The sequence below is a fragment of the Equus asinus genome, chromosome 13 (assembly GCF_041296235.1).
Source record: "Equus asinus isolate D_3611 breed Donkey chromosome 13, EquAss-T2T_v2, whole genome shotgun sequence".
Lineage (NCBI taxonomy): Eukaryota > Metazoa > Chordata > Mammalia > Perissodactyla > Equidae > Equus > Equus asinus.
This window is the reverse complement of record NC_091802.1, coordinates 42,485,881-42,503,666: the sequence shown is the minus strand read 5'-3', so window position 1 is coordinate 42,503,666 and position 17,786 is coordinate 42,485,881. Positions and strand designations below refer to the sequence as shown.

General features: G+C 45.5%; 1 protein-coding gene across 3 annotated transcripts in view; it reads right to left on the bottom strand.

Annotated features, from left to right (window-relative positions):
* Nucleotides 1–1,033: 1,033 nt before the first annotated feature.
* The window catches only part of DHX8 (DEAH-box helicase 8), a 31,353-nt gene continuing 14,600 nt past the window's right edge, over nt 1,034–17,786 (bottom strand). For 2 of the 3 annotated variants that reach the window (XM_014849306.3, XM_070483307.1), the window contains exons 13-23: nt 16,807–17,001; nt 16,070–16,255; nt 15,741–15,951; nt 15,202–15,383; nt 12,938–13,078; nt 9,118–9,273; nt 6,157–6,294; nt 5,532–5,660; nt 5,155–5,351; nt 4,515–4,694; nt 3,075–3,782 (exon numbers count right to left, since the gene is read on the bottom strand). In XM_014849306.3, the coding sequence (XP_014704792.2) occupies nt 3,563–3,782; nt 4,515–4,694; nt 5,155–5,351; nt 5,532–5,660; nt 6,157–6,294; nt 9,118–9,273; nt 12,938–13,078; nt 15,202–15,383; nt 15,741–15,951; nt 16,070–16,255; nt 16,807–17,001 (1,935 nt within the window). In that variant the 3' untranslated portion in view covers nt 3,075–3,562. Of the gene's footprint in view, nt 1,253–3,074; nt 3,783–4,265; nt 4,267–4,514; nt 4,695–5,154; nt 5,352–5,531; nt 5,661–6,156; nt 6,295–9,117; nt 9,274–12,937; nt 13,079–15,201; nt 15,384–15,740; nt 15,952–16,069; nt 16,256–16,806; nt 17,002–17,786 lie in introns of those variants that run through there. The other variant, XM_070483308.1, reaches the window with a different exon arrangement.

Genomic DNA, 17,786 nt, shown 5'->3' with positions numbered 1-17,786 from the left:
GGCAGGGTTTGGCCTGTGGTTTCTATGATCATAGTTGCTCCCAAGACCATGCTACACATGTGTACCCCAACTGGTGTCCCCGCTCCTGCCATGGTTCCACGCTGCTGTTTTGCGGAAGTTTGGGATGGGTTTGTATGGAGAGGGTCTGGAGAATGGGAAAAGATGAAAGGCCCCCAGGAAGAGGGTGCAGGAAGAGGCTGGAGCAAGCCATGGCCAGTGAAGGAAGGACCCTAGATCTTCAGGGGTGAGGGGAGTGGGAAACAGCATAGATTCGCCTTGCCCAAATTTGGGGGAGGCCAGAACCCTGGGGCCGAGTTTCCTGAGGGGGTGGGGCAGAGGCATGGCTGATAAAGTGGCGACACCTGGAGAGGGAGTGTGTGACTGAGTAGATGTGACAGAGGGGTAGCTGAGGAGGTGGGAGGGGCGGAATGAGCCCTTGAAGAACAGCCACTGTGTAAACAGCTTCCGGGAGCCAGGCTCCGGTAAAATGGTGCTCTCTAGTTAAATCGGAACCGCGGCGGGGTTGAGGTGGGGCCGGCACGACCCTCATCAATGCCTGGAGGGCTTGGCCCTGCAGCCCAGGCCTGGTACTAACACCAAGACCGTGCAGCGCTCACAGGAACAGATGCCTCGCAACCCACAAATCAAAAAGCAATATTCATTTTTTTCCTAGAAACAAAACATCAATGTACTGACTTCTACAAGCAAGGAACAGAAGATTTTAAAATAGAAGTTTAAAAAAACATGATTTAGGGGCCGGCCCCGTGGCCGAGTGGTTAAGTTCACGCGCTCGGCTTCGGCGGCCCAGGGTTTCTCCGGTTCAAGTCCTGGGCACAGAGATGGCACCACTCATCAGGCCATGTTGAGGCGGCATCCTACATGCCACAACCAGAAGGACGCACAACTAAAATATAGAACTATGTACCGGGAGATTTGGGGAGATAAAGCAGAAAAAAAAAAGATTGGCAACAGTTGTTAGCTCAGGTGCCAATCTTTAAAAGAAAAAAATTTAATTCCACATGAAAGCCAGGCTATTACCGTGGGAAGAAGGTGTAAAAGTTGAGTGGAAACCCCGAGGGCCTGAGTACAAGCACACGAGAAAGCAGCCTTCTGGAAGAGGTCTCCACAGGCTGAGACGTGACCTTTGCCCTCTGAAAGCCACTCCTCACAGCTCTTTGTTCAAATCCTTAAACTTGGAGGGGCACTGCTCCCAGGAGAGAGCTACAGCAACCGCCAGAGCAAATTCTTTGGGCTGAAGGAGAAACAGCCCAAACCAAATACACTCCAAACTGCATTAAGGTGGACCCTGGACCCAGGAGCCTGACCCAGCAGTAGAGCCTCCGCACGCCCCGTGGGGATGGTTCCCCACACAAACAAGCACAGACCCAGCACATGGGCAGGGGCAGGAAACTCCCGAGCCAGGCTCCCAAAGAGGTAGGGTGAACAGTATACTTTAAGGGCCGAGAAGATTCCAGCTCCCTGCACGGGAGCCACATCCTCTCCTGAGCTGTCACTCAATCTCAGGAAATATTGGTTCAAGGAAGAGAAACAAGGGCCCCATTGTGTGGGAGCAGCAGGCCGGCCTCCTTCCGAATCTGGCTGGGAGCCCCGTTCTCCCTCTGAGCAGGCTCAACGATGCTGCCCACATGCCATTTCCTGATGGACAGTCAGAAGGTTAGACTCCAGCCACGCTGTCATAGCAGAGGTGACCCCAGCTCTCGAGGGAGATGTTCAAGGAACACACAAAGCTGGGGTCTTTTTTGCTCACCTAACCCAGAAGTTGACCAGCCCTGGTGTCAATCACCTTGGCCTGTTAAACATCCTCTTCTCAACCTCAGCTTAAATCCCAAACCTCCCTCCCTGGAGGTAATGATCTCAGAGGTGCCCATGCCGTCAGTGCTGGTCACTCAGCTGGGACAGGCAGGCTGCCAAGCCCAGCGTTTGTTCCTGAACTGGAGAGACCTGGGCTGGAATTAGGATTGGGGAGCTGGGCGCCAAGCCCGCTTTCCTTTGGGTTCCTCTGTCGGCCCCTGCACTGTCTCTCCCCAGGAGACCTTAGAGGTTAGCACACAAAGACCCCCCGCCATTAGTTACTGGCCTGGGCTTCCAGCGGTGCCCACTCAGCTCCACGATGGGGCAGGGACCTCAGTGAGCAGACTCCTGGCCTGCACTCCTCTCCACTGGCTTCTCTCTGAATTGTCTTCAGGGTGGTTTGTCTGCTGTCTAATGACAGCCTACCTTCCTTCACATCTGAGAATGTCACACGGTCTCTTAGTATCTGGAAAGTAATTCTATGGTAGTTCTAATATTTGTATCATTTTACTAGAATGGGGATGGGGAGGCAGCGCGGGCCAGAACATACGATGTGCCCCATCCTCCAGGGGCGTCCCCACATCCGGGCCAGAGGTTCCACAGCCTGGTCTGGCAGCATCTGCCTGATGTTCTGCCACATCAAGAGCCTCCTCAGAAACCGTGAGAGGGCAGTAGGAGGTGACCAGTCCCCAACCGAAGGCTAGGGGAAAACCTAAGCATGAGGCCCGGAGCACAGATGCTGGGCAGCACAAACCAGCTCCGAGAGGTGTTAGGTTGGTTTTCGGTTTGGGGTGGGGGAGGAGAGACTTTGACCATAAAAATCCTTTGTTAAAAGCCCATCAAGAACCTTAGGGGAAACAAATAAAAACAAAGTAAAAGCTGTGTCGTTATTTGCATGTTTCAAAAGGAAATAGGACACGTTGCTCATTGTGAGTGTGGTAGGCGGGAAAGGGAGCCAGGGAGAGCCTTCTGTATTCAGTATGTGGCATCTGTAACCACTCAGGCACCCAGACTGGAGCGCCTGTGCCGTGGATGTGGTTACTCACGGGGTGATCCGCCACAGAGCCAGGCTAGCACGGGTGTTGAGAGATAAGGCTGGAGGTCTGGGCTGTGCGTCACTTCCCAGCCCCGAGAGGCCCCGGGCTCTGGTTTCAGGGGACTCTCCACCATGTGCACCGAAGCCACAGATACTAAACCTCCTCACCCTGAGTCCAGGCCAATATCCTAACCTTTCAGCTAAAAGAAGCAGCCACGGAAAACCATTTTTGTTTCCTTAAGAAAATAAATATTTCCTGGAGGTTAAGTGAAAGTACAGGGGCTGGACAGGGGCAGGAAGTGGGGTCAACACTGTCAATGAGCTTCGAGGCTCCCTCCTCCAGAGACAACCAGCTAGAGCATCAAGGCCCTCACCAGGTAGGCGTCAGACGCTTGCGACTCCCCTTTCCCATCCTAGGGCGGCATGAGTTGGCTCTTTTTTGGAGATGACGCAGTGTGCACTGTGCTGGCTGGGAGCCCGAGCCGGCCCGGTGACTTGGAGTGGTGTGGACTGGAGGTTCTGGGTCAAACCAGGCCTAAATCCCTGTTTCTATTTTACCACCAGGGAAGAAATGAGAGTCAAGTTTAGAAAATGCCCAGTTAAGATATTCAGTCACTGGACAGCTGTATCCACAGGACCAGCTCTTCATCAGTAAGAGTGAGTCCAAGCCCTGAGCCACCACTGCAGGAGAGGCGAACAGGCGAGTCTTGCTTTTCAGCGCCGCCGGAAGGCCCGGGATATTCTCCAGGCGTTGGGCTCCTCATAACGGTTGTACAAGGGTTCAAGGCGCTGCTGCTTTTTCTGCTTGCTTAGCTTGGTCGGGTCGGAGACCTTGAAAAAGGCGGGAGCAAACTCCACGAGCCAGCGGGGGTCGATGGTGGTGACCTCGCGCATGTACTCCTTCGTGGTCAGCACCAGCTCGTGGTACACCACCCTGAGGGGGACAGAGACAGGGCTCAAGCCTCGGGTACAGGCTCCACTCCAGTCACCCTGGGCCCTGGCAGGCCTCAGGTCAGCTTGCATTTTACCCTCTTCTCTCTCCTGCCTGACCCTCAGGCAATGACAGTCTGTTTACGACAGCCAAACCCCAGGACTGAGGAGCCTGCACACCTCTAACCACAAGAAAGCTGTCAGGATAATGTATTCCAGTCCTGGCTCTGGCTCTAACTAGTTAAGTGACATGGAGCCAATCACATCCCTTCTCTGGGCCTCAGTTTCCTGCTCTGTGAAATGGGAGGGTGGTTTTTCAGGCTGTCTCCACAGAACTCTAGGGCCCTGAAAAGGAGCCTCAGGGGTTGGCACGAGGGGATGGAGGCAGCCAAGGCTCTACATCTCCAACCCTTCTTCTACCATGGTGCCACAGCGCTTTTAAATCGGTTTTATATTAGGGTGAGTAAGATCTCAGTTTTTTAAAAACACTACTTGAAAAAAAATTTTTTAAACCACCCCATAGATGATCTCTAAGATCTTTCTTAGCTCTCACCCTTATAATTTTATTTCTCTCAAAAGGACCTGATATTATGCCAAATTCAGGCTTCTGCTGCTCTAGAAACGTAAGCAACGTTAGAATAAGAAGTGCTATGCGGGGGGTGAAGACACAAAGTGCCAGTAAATTTACAGGTTCTCTCTTCCCAGAAGCCCCCAGACCCAGGGCCTGCCCACCTACCATTCCGGCTGCCTGTTGAAGAGCGCGCTGGAAGGATGGATGTAGACCACCTGCTGGTCTATCAGTGTCCGGTAACCCTCCTGCGGGTCTTTCTTGGCAGCATTTCGGAAGAATCCACTGCAGATGGCCTTCTGCACTCGGACTGTGGACTTCCCACAGGAGACCACATCCAGCTTGTGTCTATCAGGAGAAGAAATCAAGAGAGGACAAAGATGTGAGACTACTCTGCTTTCAGAGGTTCGATCTTCCAGAATGATAGCACCCAAAACCCCCATTTTGGGTCCCCAGAGGGGCCCCAGGACCCTCCTTCGAGTCCTAAGTGTTCTACAGGGGCAGCTCTACAGAGTGGGCAAGACGGACGCAGTGAGAGCCAGGGACTTAATTCAACTCAACTAATAATGTTCCAGACAATTGTAAACAAAGCATTTTTCAACAACAAATAAATCATCCTCCTCTTAGGAACTTTCTGGAATGATTCCCAGCAGCACACTTGCCTGGGGAAGAGTATAACAAAGATGGAAAAGCTGGAGGAAAAGGGTTATGTGAGGAGCCTTTAGCTTCCCAGGTACATACAGAGACGAAGAGACGTGACAGTCAAGGAGGTTCAACTCAAACACGGGGAAAAGTCACCAGCTGTTACCTGTCCATTATGCCTAACATCTGCTTGCGAATGTCCTGGGCCCGGCGCAGGGAACGAGCCTGGATAAAGTTCTCATAGCACCATGGGTTGGAGAACTTGTTGTTCTTCCAGGAATTGTACACGGCCAGCAGGGTGAGGTGGTCCCCTTCGGTCTGGTGGAATTTGGCCTTCTTCTGATCTGCAAGGGCTTGTTTATCCTGCCAAGCGGTGGGACAGAGGATCATTTTCCGCCCAACAGCTACTAAGTGAACATCCAGCAGTTCCAGGGAGCCCTACATGGCCCTGTCAAGCGTCCACATTAAGCACTGCAGGGCCAATAGGCTGATTTCACCCAACTTCACCGCACCCCTATCTGAACGTGGGTCTGAACTCCTTACCTTGGGCCTGTAGAAGACATTCTGCACAGACAGCATGGACACGATGGTCAGCATTTCCTCACTGCAGCCCAGATGCACAGACATGATCAGCATCTTGCACAGCATTGGCTCCAGGGGGAATTCTGCCATCTAGAGGGAGAAGAAGAAACTACAATTGCTTCCCTGGGGAAGACCCATCTGGACTTGCCAGTGTGAGACACTAGTGAGAGCAGGCAACAGACCACAGGAGGTTTACCCAAGCATGACGACGTGGGATGCCTGGCTCTATCAGAAGAATGCTGTTGTTTTTTATTTCCCAAATAAATCTCAACACAATGTATGCAACCAAGAACATAACTACTGTTGGGATAGGTGGGAATTCTGCAGATATCTTTTAAAATTAAGGCTAGACTGAATAATAAATGCTGAGGTAAAATGACAGTGGACAGAACTCTTTTTTCTATAAAAAGAAACTGTTTTAAGTGATAGTGGAAAATCCAGGTTAAAAACAGGCATCTAGAATTCAACTCAAAGCCTCTCGAGAGCCTCAGAGCTTGATTTTGCAATCAAGAGAACACAGAACAGAGTATGGAAGACTAGCCGGGGCAGCATCTCAAAAGCATTGGAAGTTAAGCCCATCCCCTACCCTGCGGCCCAGGCGAGTAAGCAGGCCCTCGTCGTCCAGGGCCCCCAGCGTGTACAGCTGCTCCATGGCTGTGATCAAGGTTTCCATTGGTGGGGCATCCATGAAGTCAAAGGACAGCAGGTCATTGATGCCCATGGCCTACAACAGAAAGGAAGACAGTATGTGATGGAAGGGCCAGCCTCACCAGTGTTAACATAGAGACTCCTTGTCAGTTTCTGGGTTTTTTTTTTGCTGGGAAAGATTCACCCCGAGCTAACATCTGTTGCCAATCTTCCTCTTTTTTTCCACCCCAAACGCCCAGTACATAGTTGTATATTCTAGTTTAAGTCCTTCTGGCTCTTCCATGTGAGCTGCCACCACAGCATGGCCACTGACAGATGAGTGGTGTGGTTTCACACCCAGGAACCGAACCTGGGCCGCTGAAGTGGAGCATGCCATCAGGACTGGTTCTATTTGTGACTTTGTCTCTTGTTTCCTCAACTGCAATTAGGAAGCGACAAGAAAGATTACCAGTAACCTCCAGGGCTGGACCACACAAAACTCAGACTAGTAGAAAGCATATACTTTCTCAGGAAACTTTCAAAGACACTCCCTCAAAATGACAGTACAGGGGCCAGCCCCATGGCTGAGTAGTTAAGTTCATGCACTCCACTTTGGCAGCCCAGGGTTTCACCAGTTCGGATCCTAGGCATGTACCTAGCACACTCATCAAGCCATGCTGAGGTGGCGTCCCACATGCCACAACTAGGAAGACCCACAACTAAAATATACAAATATGTACTGGGGGACTGTGGAGAGAAGAAGGGAAAAAAAAAACAACAGTGCATACAACGCAACAAAAAGACAATTAAAAAATGGGCAAAGAACTTGAGTAGACATTTCTCCAAAAAAAGATATAAAAATGTTCAAGAAGCACATGAAAAGATACTTAACACAGCTATCCTAATAACTAGTAATTAGGGAAATGCAAATCAAAACCACCATGAGATACCACTTCATACCGACTACGATAACTATAATAAAAAAAAAGGAACTAAGTGTTGGCAAGGATATGGAGAAATAGGAATCCTCATACACTGCCGGTGGGAATGTAAAATGGTGCAGCCACGGTGGAGAACAATTTGGTGACTCCTCAGTAAGTTAAACAGAGAGTCACCACATGATCTAACAGTTCCACTTCTAGATATATACCCCCAAAAAGGGCAAGCAGGGACTGACTACTTGTGTACTAACGTTCACAGCAGCATTATTCACAAGAGCCAACAGGGAGAAACCACCCAAACGTCCATTGACAGCTGAGTGGATAAACGAAACATGGTATATACATCTAAGAGAATATTATTCAGCCTTAAAAAGGAATGAAATTCTAGCACATGCTACAACATGATGAACCTTGAAACATTATGCTAAGTAAAATAAGCCAGATACAAAAGGACAAATACTGTATGATTCCACTTACATGAAGTACCTAGAATAGGCAAATTCACAGAGAAAAGAAAGGAGAATAATGGTCACCAAGGGCCAGAGGGAGGGGAGAAGGGCCAGTTAGTTTAATGGGTGCAGAGTTTCTGTTTGGGATGATGAAAAAGTTCTGGAAATGGATAGCGGTGATGGCTACACAACATTGTGAACGTACTTAACGCCACTGAATTGTACATTTTAAAAAGGTTACAGGTAATGTGTTGTGTATTTTACCATAATTTACAAAAAGGATAATACACCAGCTTGTCCTATCTCTTACATGCATAATTTCCACTGTGTGTCCAGGAGGTGCCTCATACCGTGTTAGGTGGTAGGGACATGAAGGTGACTAAGATACGGGCCCTGCTCTCAAGAAGTCCACAAAGGTGAGACACATGGACACAAAACCACAAAACTCACTGCAATCTGGATCCCTGGCACAGAGTAGGCGTTCAACACATTTGTTAGCTAATTTGACGAAGAAACGAATGTTGTACTATCCAAGTGTGTATAAAAGACAATGTGGCAGAACGTAAGCTTTCTGTCTCTTTCCCATAAAGTGACCGTGACCATAAACACAGCAGGTGTTCAACAAATGCTTATGGTATGAATAATAACTACCAGGAATTATGTTAGCAATCAATAAGCAGTGTGCCAAGTGCCTTTACCTGCATTCTCTCATTTATCTTCAAAGAGATATGATTAACACCCCCGCTTTTGAGAGAAGAATACAGAGTAAAGGGCTGAGCAGATAAATTTGCCAAGGACACACAGCTTGGAGCAGAAGTGTGAGCCACAGATGCCTCTCAGTCTTCACTCCGGAGACTGGAGCAGGGTTTTTGTGAAGCTCTGTTTTAGCTTCTCTTACAGTGAATGAATAATAAATTACCACAGAGCACTCTGTACTAGTAAAGTGCCAGGGCTCCAGGGTAGCATCAGTGTCAGGGGGCGGGGATGTCATCATCTGGGAAATTACTCATGCAGCTCCCCTGCCAAAAGAGGATGAAGGTCCTCACTGGGGACTGAGAGAGGAAGAGCAATGATTCAGAATGAAAACCAAGCCCCCAGGGGGCCAGTCGGAAACCTGTACTGATGGCTCCCTTGCAAAGTTTTTGGATTGGGAGTTTTGCTTCCGTTCTAAAAGAACAGAATGGGATCTGAAAGCTAAAGGGTTGACGGAAGTGTATTTGTCCACAGTGTGGCAGTGATTAGATTTTTCTAATATCCTTTCAGAAAATGCTCCTAACTAAAATTCTTCATAACCAAATATCCTGCTGGTTATTATAGTAAGAAAAAAATGTGTGTTCACAGCAGACATGCCAACTTAGCCCCAGACCCGCGGTGGAGAAGCTGTTATCACAGCCATTTGCATTTCATTCAAAGGGACTGGCTCCAGGTTACTAAAGTATTTAACAAGGTTCATAAAACTGAGATGCATTTACTAAGGCCATATGATTGGACCATTCCACCAACCCATTCTAACATGACAGTGATTGCTACCTTGAGCGAGAGCACAGTGCTGGCTAAGTTGGTTCTCTGGATTTCCGGCACATTGGTGGTCAGCATTTCATCTCGGTAGGCACGTTCTGTGTACAGCCGGTAACACTTCCCCGGGCCTGTTCTCCCAGCTCTGCCAGCTCGTTGCTTTGCCTGAGCCTAGAGGATGGGCACATAAAAGTAACATTATCTGTCAAATATTGCTTAACAGCTTTACCCAGGAAATCTGTTAAAAGGGGGCACTCAGCAACTGGCAAATCTTAAATGGGGTCTATTTCACTTCCTTAAGGATCATTTCCAAGACTACCAATGCTCTTACCATCCTCCAACACTCAGCATTCAGGAAAGTTTGCACAAATGAGGCAAACACAAGCAAGGTGAATAGAAGAAATATTGTAAAGGTCACAGAACTATACCTTCAAAATAGTGTGGCACAACATAAAAGAGAAAACATAAAACAAGATGGCAAAACACTCCATAGTTATGGCCAAAAATGTAAGTGAACTAAATAAATGTCTGATTAACATTATACCAGTGACGACTCTGCAGCCATTTTAAAAATAGGTTTGGGGCCGGCTCCGTGGCTGAGTGGTTAAGTTCACGTGCTCCGCTTCAGCGGCCCAGGGTTTCGCCGGTTTGGATCCTGGGCACGGACATGGCACCGCTCAATGGGCCACGCTGAGGCGGCATTCCATCACATGCCACAACTAGAAGGACCCGCAACTAATATATACAACTATGTACTGGGGGGATTTGGGGAAAAAAAGCAATTTAAAAAAAAAAGGTTTGAGACACTCAATGACAGAAGGAAATGTTCACTCACAGAGGTGAAAAAGCAAGTTATAAAACAATAGAATACTAATTTAGTAAAAAAAAAATCTTTATGCATATACACAAACTACCAGAAAGAAAAAAGCCAGGGAAAAATACTCTAAAAATGTTAACTGTGGCTAACTCTGAGGGTAGGTTTGCAGAGAAATTTTATTTCTTTACTTTATCAAATACCCAATACTGAACATTGTATTACCTTAATAATCAGGAAAATTAAATACTTAAAAAGTATACAAAACTGCATACTTTCTAGCTACTAGAATTGCAACCAGGAAGGAAACAAACATGAAAAAAGACAGGCAAGATGTCATCAAAGTGATGACAGTGGTGGTGGTAGGATTATGGGTAATTTAATTTTTTTCCTCCTATTTCCCAAAAATAACATAATATTTATTCTGTACTTAGGACAGAGGGGCACTGATTTTTGAAATTAAAAAAATATGTAGTTTAGACATAGGCTTCTGGGAAACAGTGATTAGCAATCCAAAGAGGGCTATTTTCTGACAAAACCATCTATCTTACAAATAGTATCAGGATTTATAAATTCCTGTGCCAGCTCCAAACCAAAGGACGGAGTACGAAAGGTCACTAACCACACAGAAGCAGACATCAACCACACACTGTGGCAGATTCCACAGCATTCTACAGAGGTCTCTCTTCAAATCGGAGACAGGAAGCCTAACTCATTTCTTGATTACTGAGTTGCATGTACTACCCCGAGAGGAGGTAGAGAGCACATACACTGGGGCCAGACTGCCCAGGTTCAAATCCTGGCTCCACTAGTTGTGAGACCTTAGGCAAGTCACTTAACCCCTCTGTGCCTCAGTCTCATCTGTGAAATGAGGATAACAATACTACCTACTATAAAGGATCAATGCGAGAACGTAACGAGTTTGTGTATTTGCAGGTACCCAGGACAGCGTCTGGCACTTAGTAAGTACCCTGCAAGTGTTAGCTATTATTACTTAAGTTTCAAATGAAAATGATTTTCATAGAAACAATTTTCTATATGGCTTCCTATGGTTTTCATAGAAAATGAAATAATACGTCTCTTGTAAAATTCTAAGACAATATATAAAAGTGTAAAGAAAAAATGTCCTTGGCCCATCAGCACGGTAACCAGCAGTATCATAGAGAGATAATCTTGGCTGACATTTTGACCACAGGCTTTCAGCTTCAGGCACACTCACACACATCATGCACATGCACACACCATTTGTTTTTAAACAGAAATTAGATTATATTATTCACGCTATGTTGAAGTCTTTTTCAAATAATATACCAGTTATACACTTACATCATTAAATATAGATGAGCACCACCATGCTACTGGCACGTAAAATTCTATGCATGGATATACCGTATTTTATTAAACTACTTCCCTTTTGGAGTGTATTTAGAATTTTTCCAGGTTTCCTCTAATACAAACAATGCTTCAGTGAACATTCTCTTCTATTACCTTTGGATATGTGTTCAATCAATTCTAACTTTCAGATATAGTTCTAGAAGTGGGATTGTTAGGTTAAAGAAATGAACTTTTATTTTTTTAGCTTTTTTTTGTTTTCAAGTGTACATCCTTATACGTCAATTTCTGCATAGTTTACACACGTTCCCCACCCAGAGACTAGTTACCATCCGTCACCACACTCATGTGCCTAATCGCCCCTTTCACCCTCCTCCCTCCCTGCTTCCCCATGGTAACCACCAATCCAATCTCTGTCTCTATGTGATTATTTGTTGTTGTTTTTACCTTCTATTTATGAGCAAGATCATATGGTATTTGACTTTCTCCCTCTGACTTATTTCGCTTGGCATAATACCCACAAGGCCCATCCATGTTGTCACAAATGGCCAGATCTCATCATTTTTTATGGCTGAGTAGTATTTCATTGTGTATATATACCACATCTTCCTTATCCATGTGTCCCTTGATGGACACCTAGGTTGCTTCCAAGTCTTGGCTATTGTGAATAATGCTGTGATGAACTCAGGGGTGCATGTATCTTTACACATTCGTGTTTTTATGTTCTTTGGATAAAACCCAACGGTGGAATAGCTAGACCATAAGGTAGGTCTACTCTTAACTTTTTGAGTAATCTCCATAGTTTTTCATAGTGGCTGCATCAGTTTGCACTCCCACCAGCAGAGTACAAGAGTTCCCTTTTCTCCACATCCTCTCCAATACTTATTTCCTGTCTTGTTAATTACAGCCATTCTGACCGGAGTGAGGAGCTATCTCCCTGTAGTTTTGATTTGCATTTCCCTGAGAGTTAGTGATTTGAACATTTTTTCATGTGCCTGTTGGCCATCTGTAAATCTCCTTTGGAGAAATGTCTGCTCAGGTTTTGTGCCCATTTTTTAAATGGGTTGTTGGTTTTTTTGTTGTTGAGATGTATGAGTTCTTTACACATTTTGGATATAAACCCTTTATCAGATATGTGGTTTGCAAATATATTCTCCTAGTTGTTAGGTTATCTTTTGGTTTTAACGATGGTTTCCATTGTGTGCAGAAGCTTTTTAGTTTGATATAGTCCCATTTGTTTATTTTTTCTACTGTTTCCCTTGCCCGGTCAGACTGAAATTTTAAATTTTGCACACACTGTGGCCAAACTGCCTTCAAAAAGGATGATCAGGTTATTCATTTTTTAATATAATTTAAGCAGAAAATTATTCCATAATTATCTTATAAATTATTACTAGATATTTGTGGCTAAGTACAGTCCTTTAAAAATATGTTCTTATGACTTGAATTAGATCATCTAGGGTGCTAAAATTCAAACTTTTTTTTTAAGTTTTATGAGGTTATTTAATGTTAAACACTACTCTCAAAATTAAGGACAAACAACACAAAAATCTCCCTTATCTCATGAAAGCACCAAGTATCTTAAAAATCCATCTTTGAAAACAATAAAGTTCAAAATACAAAACCATAAAAATTTCAGAAACCCCTAACCAGGATTTTCAGGAAAGCTGTTGGTAGAAGCCACCATACCTGAGAAATAGGGGTCACCACAAGCTGGTCAATCCCTGTCTTGGAATTATACACTTTCTGCTTCACGAATCCAGGGTCCACCACATAGTAAATGCCGTCAATAGTCAGCGATGTCTCAGCAATGTTGGTGGCAATCACGACCTGCAGGTGAGAAAGACACAGCTGGACTGAGCTGCCCAGGCTCAGCTCCCAGCTGTGAAACGGGACTTCTGAACTCAGGTATCTTCCAAACGAGTGTGCAGGTATCTCCCTCCCTAGACAGTTAGAGAGCACTTAATCTCATTCTGGCCTCAAATGTGTGGAAGGGGAGGTGCCTTCATCTTAAAGGTTAGGTTTGGGAAGGGGTGGTACCTAAACGGAGAAGTGGAATAGGAAAAAGCGAAGGCCAATCAAAGCCAATGTCATTTGGCGCAAATAGCCACATATCTCATTCTCTAGATCCAATGTTGATTACTACAATTTTAATTTTCCAGCATGCTGGGAAAGCAGAGATTTCCTGGCATCACATATGCCGGTGCAAAATGAGATTCTTCTTCCCCCACAGGGACATCTGGACTACAAAATGGGCTGTTTGCGTACGTGGAATAAGACGGAGATTTTTTTTTTTTTCTGATCATAAAATGAACCACGAGGCAGCAGAGGAATTTTCGTGGTTTGTGTGTATGCAGTGGTATATGTGGTCTAGAAGATTATTGGTCTCAGTTTGGCACTGCCACTGTTCTCCCACCCAGAGGCTCAGCTAATAAAATACAATTGCTTGGAAAAATCATTGCTAGGAGACACCAGAACATCTCGCATCATGCCAGCATCTTACTGGCCCTGGAAGGCTTCTATGTGCCACAGAGCTGCAGAAGCCCTGCTTAGAAAGCAGTCCAATTATCAGGAGCAGAACAGAGGAGGAATCACCATCTTTCCCCCAATGCCTGCTTCTCCTCCATGTTTCCCTCCTCAGCGCCATCTTCCATCCAGCTGCCCAAGCCAGAAACCTGGGAGTCATTCCTGACTTCTCCCCTCCACCTCTGGGCACCCACTATGTCTTGTCTGTTCTAACTCTTTAATGTTATTCAAATTCATCTGTCTTCCACTCCTAAGTATATACTCTAAAGAAATAAAAACATGTCCACATTAAAACTTGTAAACAAATATCCATAGCAGCGTTATTCATAAGAGTTAAAATGCAGAAACAACCCAAATGTCCATCAACGGATGAATGGATAAACAAAATGTGGTACATCCACATTTTGGATATAGAATGATATTCTACAATAGAATATTATTCAGCAATAAAAAGAAATAAAGTATTTATACATGCTACAACATGGATGAACCTTGAAAACATGCTAAGTGAAAGAAGCTCGTCACCTAGGACCACATATGATATGATTCTATTTATATGAAATGTCCAGATTAGGCAAAGTCATAGAGATAGAAAGTCGATTAGTGGTTTCCAGGGGCCGAGCAGAGGGGTGAATGGGAGGGTGACTGCTAAACGGTACAGTTTTTTTGGAGGGTAATGAAATCGTTCTAAAATTAATTGTGGTGTTTAATGGATTAATCACCATTAATCATGATAATTAATGGTTGCACAATTCTGTGAATATACTAAACAACCAATGAACTATACACTTTAAAAGGGTGGATTATATGGTATCTACATTATATCTTAATAAAGGTGTTATTTTAAAAAATTCACCTGTCTCCCTTCCCATTGTCTCATACACATACTCAGAAACTCAGTTCCAGCTACTATAACTGCGCAGCTCGCTGAACCGGCCACACTCTCCCGCCTGTAGGCTACCACAGGCTGTCCCGCCTACTCAGAACACGTGCCCTCCTGCCCTACTCGCCTAGATGAACTTCCACGTGTTCCTGAGGACTACCTCAGATCCTTGCTTTCTTTAGGCGTCCTGGGTTGGGTGTCCTCCTCCCGGGGATCCAGAGCACCAGCAGCACTCTCACACTACATGTTAACGGCCTGTCTGCCAGTGGATGCCCCACAGCAGGTGGAAGCCTGTCCTCAGACCGCAGCCCTGGCATCAACCCCAAAGCCTAGGATATGCTCAAAATATATTTGTCAAACGGCGGAAAGGAGAGGAAGAGGAGCAGGGTCACATACAGGACCCTCATTCGTTAAACTGGTTGGACTATTCTCTAAAACATAATCAACAAGACGTGCATGCACCTTAAGCAAACCCCATTAGGGCCCGCTGCATCCACAACACGGTTTCAGAACACAAGGGAGCTTCATTTCTGCCCAGTGTTACCTTTCTGCTGCCAGGTGGGGCTGGGTCAAAGATTCGGGTCTGCATCTCACTGGGAAGAGCAGAGTACACTGGGAGGATAATCAGCTCAGGAACATCAGGTCCCAGGGATTTCATTCTTTCATACAAGATCTCACAAGCAGTATCGATCTCTTCCTGCCCAGTCAGGAAGACCAGGATATCACCTGAGAAGAGAAGAGGAGCATTAATTTACTTTCTGTGTGTGTTCTATACAAAGGCCACGGTGACATTAACCAAACTCCAAATGACAGAAAACACACTCAAATTCTGACCTCCAATAAATCAAGAGGTTTTCATCTGTCCATGTTTATTGTTTTAAAAAATGTTTGTTTTATTTATTTGTAATTCATGCCTATGTTTAAAAGAGGCATTTAAACACACACATCAGTTTATATTTTTACCACCATTTCAATCATGCAAACTTGAGACTTATAAAAAGATCAACATTTAAATGGCATTTTTAAGAAGAGGAACAAAAAAGAAACCAACGTTAGGACTTCCGGCCTAAGAGGGAAAAATACCTGGCGGTTCTGTTAAATGGATCTGCATGACCGTGATCAAGCTGGCGTCCAGATAGTCTGTCTCAGGCTCCTTTGTGTACAAGATTTCCACCGGATATGTTCGACCTGGGATGGTGAAGATGGGAGCCTCGTAGAAGTACTGAGAAAACTTCACTGCATCCAAGGTGGCTGAGGTGACAATCAGCTTCATGTCCTGCCGTTTCTGAACGGTCTAAAGGGAAATGTGACGTGGCTTACTAAAGGACTACCCAAGCGGCACAAGGACTCAAAGCCAAATCTCCGCATTCAGTTCCCAACAGGCGAAGGGTCACCAAAGAACACCTAGGTACCTTTTTCAACAACCCAAAGAGCACGTCAGTGTGAATTGTTCTCTCATGCGCCTCATCCAACATGATGATCGCGTACTGAGTGAGATCAGGGTCAATCAGGCACTCTCGGAGCAACATGCCATCTGTCATGTACTTGATGACTGTTTCCGGGCTGGTGCAGTCCTCAAATCGAATGGTGTAGCCCACCTAAAGCAGAAAAGAAGCTGAAAACCTCAGACACAAACTTCTCCTTTTTGCCATTAACCAGGCAAGATTTCTGCCCAGATTGGTATCCATAATCTTAATAGCTAAGAATTTTGAGCAGGGGCCTGGCCCTGTGGCCTAGCGGTTAAGTTCAGCGTGCTCCACTTCAGTCAGTGGCTGGGGTTCAGTTCCCGAGCGTGCATCTACACCACTCATCAGCGGCCATGCTGTGGTGGAGACCCACATACAAAAGAGGAAGATTGGCACAGAGCAAATCTCCCGCAAGCAAAAATAGGAAGATTGGCAACAGATGTTAGCTTAGGATGAATCTTCCTCAGCAAAAAGAAAAAGAATATGACCAAAAGGTACAGTAATTTCCTCACAGTAAAATCTGCCTTAGACTTGATCCTGAACAGATCAATGATGACAACAAGAACCCTCTCTTCCTCAAGAGAAACTTGAAAAAAGGTATTATCATACCCATTTTATAGATAGAGATCTGGGCCTTTACACTTTCTTCAGACATTTCCAGAACAGCTTCACTACCCACTTACCTCCTGGCCTAAGCAACAACCAAATTCCTCTGACACTCTCTTGGCCACTGACATGGCTGCCACTCTTCTCGGCTGGGTACATCCGATCTTGCCCCTGGAAGTGTAGCCTGCCTCCGCCAGGTACTGAGTGATCTGCGTTGTCTTCCCAGATCCTGTCTCTCCGATAACAATCAGGATTTGATTGTCATGGACAGCCTGAAAGCAACAGAACATAAATACGCTCATTACAGTTTACCAAATAGTACTCTGGAGTGAAATAATTAATGTTTACGTTCTACAACTAAAGAAGAAAAAGGGGACAAAACAGTATATATGTTAAGATTACAACCAGGGTTTAAATTACTTTTAATCATGCATAGAAAAAAAATTAATGCTGATTTTCCATGGGTGATGCTCTTTCTTTTTTCTTTTAAAGATTTCATTTTTCCTTTTTCTCCCCAAAGCCCCCTGGTACATAGTTGTGTATTTTTAACTGTGGGTCCCCCTAGCTGTGGCGTGTGGGATGCCACCTCAGCAAGGCCTGATGAGCGGTGCCATGTCCACACCCAGGATTTGAACCAGTGAAACCCCGGGCCACCGATGCAGAGCACTCAAACTTAACCACTCGGCCACGGGGCCAGCCCGATGCTCTTTCTTATTTTAAATGCATGTACAACTTAAATTACAAACTTCAAATTTTATGGGTATTCTTTTTTTAATTGACTCATTTATTTTTTTATTTATATTTTTTTGAGGAAGATTAGCCCTGAGCTAACTGCTGCCAATCCTCCTCTTTTGCTGAGGAAGCCTGGCCCTGAGCTAACATCCGTGCCCATCTTCCTCTACTTTATACATGGGATGCCTACCACAGCATGGCTTCCCACGCGGTGCCATATCCACCCAGGATCCGAACCGGCAAACCCCAGGCCGCCAAAGCGGAACGTGCACACTTAACTGCTGTGCCACCGGGTGGCCCCAATCACTTATTTTTTTAATTTATT